The 4,622-nt window shown below is 44.0% G+C and overlaps 1 protein-coding gene across 1 annotated transcript; it reads right to left on the reverse strand.

Moving 5' to 3' along the window:
- Window positions 1-582: 582 nt before the first annotated feature.
- On the reverse strand, window positions 583-3,749 carry LOC128241814 (tubulin alpha-3 chain-like). The gene is made up of 3 exons (XM_052958904.1): window positions 3,627-3,749; window positions 2,420-2,642; window positions 583-2,113 (listed from the first exon to the last, which is right to left on the reverse strand). Exons 1-3 carry the CDS (start codon window positions 3,627-3,629, stop codon window positions 987-989), a joined length of 1,353 nt encoding a protein of 450 aa, XP_052814864.1. The 5' UTR covers window positions 3,630-3,749; the 3' UTR covers window positions 583-986.
- Window positions 3,750-4,622: the final 873 nt, after the last annotated feature.

Genomic DNA, 4,622 nt, shown 5'->3' on the forward strand with positions numbered 1-4,622 from the left:
ATACACTGATACCAGCGCCGTCTGCCGCCCATGACTTATTCTGATCCAAGCGCCGTCTGCCGTCCATGACCTACATACTTTGATAGCAGCGCCGTCTACCGCCATTGACTTACATATTCTGATCTAAGCGCCGTCTGCCGCCCATGACTTACATACTCTGATACCAGCGCCGTCTGTCGCCCATGACCTACATACTTTGATAACAGCGCCGTCTGCCGCCCATGACCTACATACTTTGATATCAGCGCCGTCTGCCGCCATTGACTTACATATTTTGATCTAAGCGCCGTCTGCCGCCCATGACTTACATATTCTGATCCAAGCGCCGTCTTCCACCCATGACCTTCATACTTTGATAGCAGCTCCGTCTGCCGCCCATGACTTACTTTATAAAGTTGTACCAATCAATAAGTGTATCGAAATTAAAAAATTGTTATAATAAGATATTGATACGCGAGTAAAAATTGTAACAATATGAAATTGTATCAGGAGTACAACTTGTAGCAATACGATATAGTTTCCAGAGAAAAAATTGTTAGCAATAATACATTGTTTTTAAAATTAAGTGTAAGAAAAAAAGCACAGAGGTCAACAATTTATTATAAACTAAATTTAAACGGTAAAAACAACACAAAGATTTTTATACATAGTCATTGGTGAACATGATGTATTGTTGTTGTTGTTGCTATTATAAAATGAACGTATGTACGCACACGTGACCTTTCATTTCATCCGTTGAGCTACTGACATTTTTTTCTAAATCAAAGGAATGGATACATGATTTTGTTTTAAAAAATAGAACATACTCGTATACAAATTTCAACACAGTGATCTCCCCTGACGAGCACCGCAAAGGGAAGTAACCGCTATATGGAAATCAATCTTCGTGCGTGGATATCTTTTATCAAATTATAGCTGACCCTAGTGACAGGGGTGATCACTGCGTCAATTTTTTGCATTAGTGTCATTTTATCATTTTGTAAAAGTTAATATTCCTCTCCCTCTTCCTCTTCGCCCTCCACGGAGTCGACGCCCACTTCTTCATAGTCCTTCTCGAGAGCTGCCAGGTCCTCACGGGCCTCGGAGAACTCGCCCTCCTCCATACCCTCCCCCACGTACCAGTGGACGAAGGCGCGCTTGGCGTACATTAGATCAAATTTGTGATCAAGGCGGGCCCAGGCCTCCGCGATACAGGTTGTGTTACTCAACATGCAGCAGGCGCGCTGCACCTTCGCGAGGTCGCCGCCGGGTACGACAGTGGGTGGCTGGTAGTTAATGCCGACCTTGAAGCCGGTGGGACACCAATCGACGAACTGGATAGTGCGCTTCGTCTTGATGGTGGCGATAGCAGCGTTGACGTCCTTAGGAACGACGTCACCACGGTAAAGCATGCAGCAGGCCATGTACTTTCCGTGGCGTGGATCGCACTTCACCATCTGGTTGGCCGGCTCGAAGCAGGCATTGGTGATCTCGGCGACGGACAGCTGCTCGTGGTAGGCTTTTTCGGCGGAGATGACCGGCGCATATGTGGCCAGTGGGAAATGAATTCTTGGGTAGGGCACCAAGTTGGTCTGGAACTCGGTCAAGTCGACGTTCAGGGCGCCGTCGAACCTGAGTGAGGCGGTGATGGATGAGACGATCTGACCTATTAATCTGTTCAGATTTGTGTAGGTCGGGCGCTCAATGTCAAGGTTCCTACGGCAGATGTCGTAGATGGCTTCATTGTCGACCATGAAAGCGCAATCGGAGTGTTCCAGGGTGGTGTGGGTAGTCAGAATGGAGTTATAGGGCTCCACGACAGCGGTGGACACTTGGGGCGCCGGGTAGATGGCGAACTCCAGCTTAGACTTCTTGCCATAGTCGACGCTCAGGCGTTCCATGAGCAGAGAGGCGAAGCCAGAGCCAGTGCCTCCACCGAAGGAGTGGAAGATGAGGAATCCCTGAAGACCAGTACATTGGTCAGCCAACTTCCTGATCCGGTCAAGGACGAGGTCGATAATCTCTTTGCCGATGGTGTAGTGACCGCGGGCGTAATTGTTGGCGGCGTCCTCTTTGCCAGTGATCAGCTGTTCGGGGTGGAATAGCTGACGGTAGGTGCCGGTTCGGACTTCATCTAGAAATTAAGAAAAATCAGGCGATAAAGTGACGTTTATTTGAAAATACTGAGCACTAAGTGTCGACAACAGTTATATATATCGTCAGGACATCGTTAGAACTTCGGTGACAAAATAAGCAACGGCAGGTGCTTTCTCGACGGAGCTCCGCCGATGTTCTCTCCATTGCTAATTGTGAGCTCCAGTTTAGTTCCGGCGAGTCGCATCGGTAGTGTGTGACATGCCCTTATGACGAATATCAAAGGGCTATTATCTCAAAATATGAAGTTCAGAAAATGACATCATTTCACAAAAAGAAAACTCACCAACTACAGTCGGCTCCAAGTCCATCATGACGGCACGTGGCACGTGCTTGCCGGCGCCCGTCTCGCTGAAGAATGTGTTGAAGGAGTCGTCGCCGCCGCCAATGGTCTTGTCGGAGGGCATCTGGCCGTCGGGCTGGATGCCGTGCTCCAAGCAGTACAGCTCCCAGCAGGCATTTCCGATTTGGACACCGGCCTGTCCGATGTGGATGGAGATACATTCACGCTGGAATGGAGAGAAACAATATTTACCACAGGACCATTCAGATTTAATTGTTGTTGTGTTTTTTGGCATTTGGCGGGGATTTTACCAGCAATTGTTCCCCGCAGGGTGGGGATTTCACCCAGGCTTGACTGGACCGAAAGTCAAAGTCCCGGCTATTCCTCGGGCCTGGGGGCCGTGGTTACAATTGACTGGTGCATTATAGTCAACGAAATTGCAGATAAGCAATTATTAAGTACTACTGTAGGCTTAAGCCTTAATCATTAAGAATTTAAACTTCCGTGAGTGTTTAAAGGTCCGCCCACTGCCGCTCATCCGATACACTTTCCCTGCGTCAGAGACTGCGTTGACGATGTGTCAGTCAATGATGTTATATTCTAAGTGAATTAGATGACCTGAATTAAAATTTTACAGATTAAGAAGGGCTCGTTCGCTACGCACACTTAGGCCATTCTTAACCATTAAGATTTTAATTCATGTCATCTAACTTTACAACTCTGATAGAGGATGCAGAAATAATTACCTGTCAATATCACCAAAATATGTTCATTGTTGTAACTTCGTCACGCGACTCTATCACAGACAAAGTAAAGTTGCCCCCCGCCCCACTTTTTAAATTTGCCACGCTAATACATGTATGTACTTTAAAGGCTGCCAATATATTATATACTTTCTTAAATCGTTGTTAAACTATTAAAATGTTTTAAACAAATCGCCGTTACTTAAACTAGGGACCTTTATTTATATTATTACTCCTAATATAATAAACACGCACCAATCAATGAGTCATTAAAATAAGGATACTATTAAAACACGATGTCACTGTGTATTGTGTATACACGTCATTCCACGCTGTCATCGGAGTTCTACGAAAAAATATCTACATGCATTTAAAACTAACTTTACTATAATCATCTTGCCTACGTCATCAGCAAACATATATTTCATTTTAAGCAGCAAAATATCACAAGTAAAATATCTACTCACCATATTGAAGAAAATTCACCGGGCTTCCAAATGAACGTAATGTGTTCAGCAGAAAGTTAGAGTGGGGTACAAATCCTGTGACGCGTTAGATTTTATATGGCGTGGCTAGTTACCATCATAAAGCGACAGCGTGCAAAATGCGCACCTGCTATACTCACGCGCATAAAATGCGCTCCACAAATAATCATAAAACAAAAATTATTTATATTGCATATTAAGCTTTTTTACTTTTTTTGTAACTAAATTGTCCCGTTTACGGCAATAAAGTCTGTCTTGTCTGTTTGTCTGTCTGTCTTCTGTTTGTCTGTCTGTCTTCTGTTTGTCTGCCTGTCTTTTTTCACGACCTGTCTGTTTGTCTCTCCGTCTGTATGCCTGCCTGCTTGCCTCCCTATCTATCTGTCTGATTGACTGTCTGTATACATGTCTAAATGGTGGTTTTGCCTTTTGCCTTTGTGTGTGCGTGCCTCTGTGTGTGTGCGTGCGTCCGTCCGTCCGTCTGCCTCTATGTGGTAAAGATTCCAAAGCAACTCTATTCATGGTTATTAATCACGTGACTTAACGGGGTTCGCACATTGATCACAATGGATCAATGTTGCAATCCTTGGCCAATAGTTCAGCGTTGCATCGTTTTACAAAAAAATGCATCATTAAATTACAAGCAAATCTAAAACATTTCACTCATGTAGGATCAGAAAATAGAAAAGTCTTTGTATAGGCTTCCAAATACGTTCATATCTTCTTTATCAACAAAGTAATTTGTTTGTTCACATCGGTTGTGACCCTTGTTGACCCATGTGACAACCCTTTTAATTCACGTGATTCCTCATCATAATCTTCTATTGCAATAAACAGGAATTAGGTACAACTCATTGTTCTTCAGCAATTATTCAAGTACATTCTTTGATCTAGAGCAAATGTTCGTTGAAATGTTGACACAATATTTTTATCAACACATTCTATGGGGAAAAAACTTTAAAAGGAAAAAAAAACAGCATC

Source organism: Mya arenaria, chromosome 7, assembly GCF_026914265.1.
Source record: "Mya arenaria isolate MELC-2E11 chromosome 7, ASM2691426v1".
Taxonomy (NCBI): domain Eukaryota; kingdom Metazoa; phylum Mollusca; class Bivalvia; order Myida; family Myidae; genus Mya; species Mya arenaria.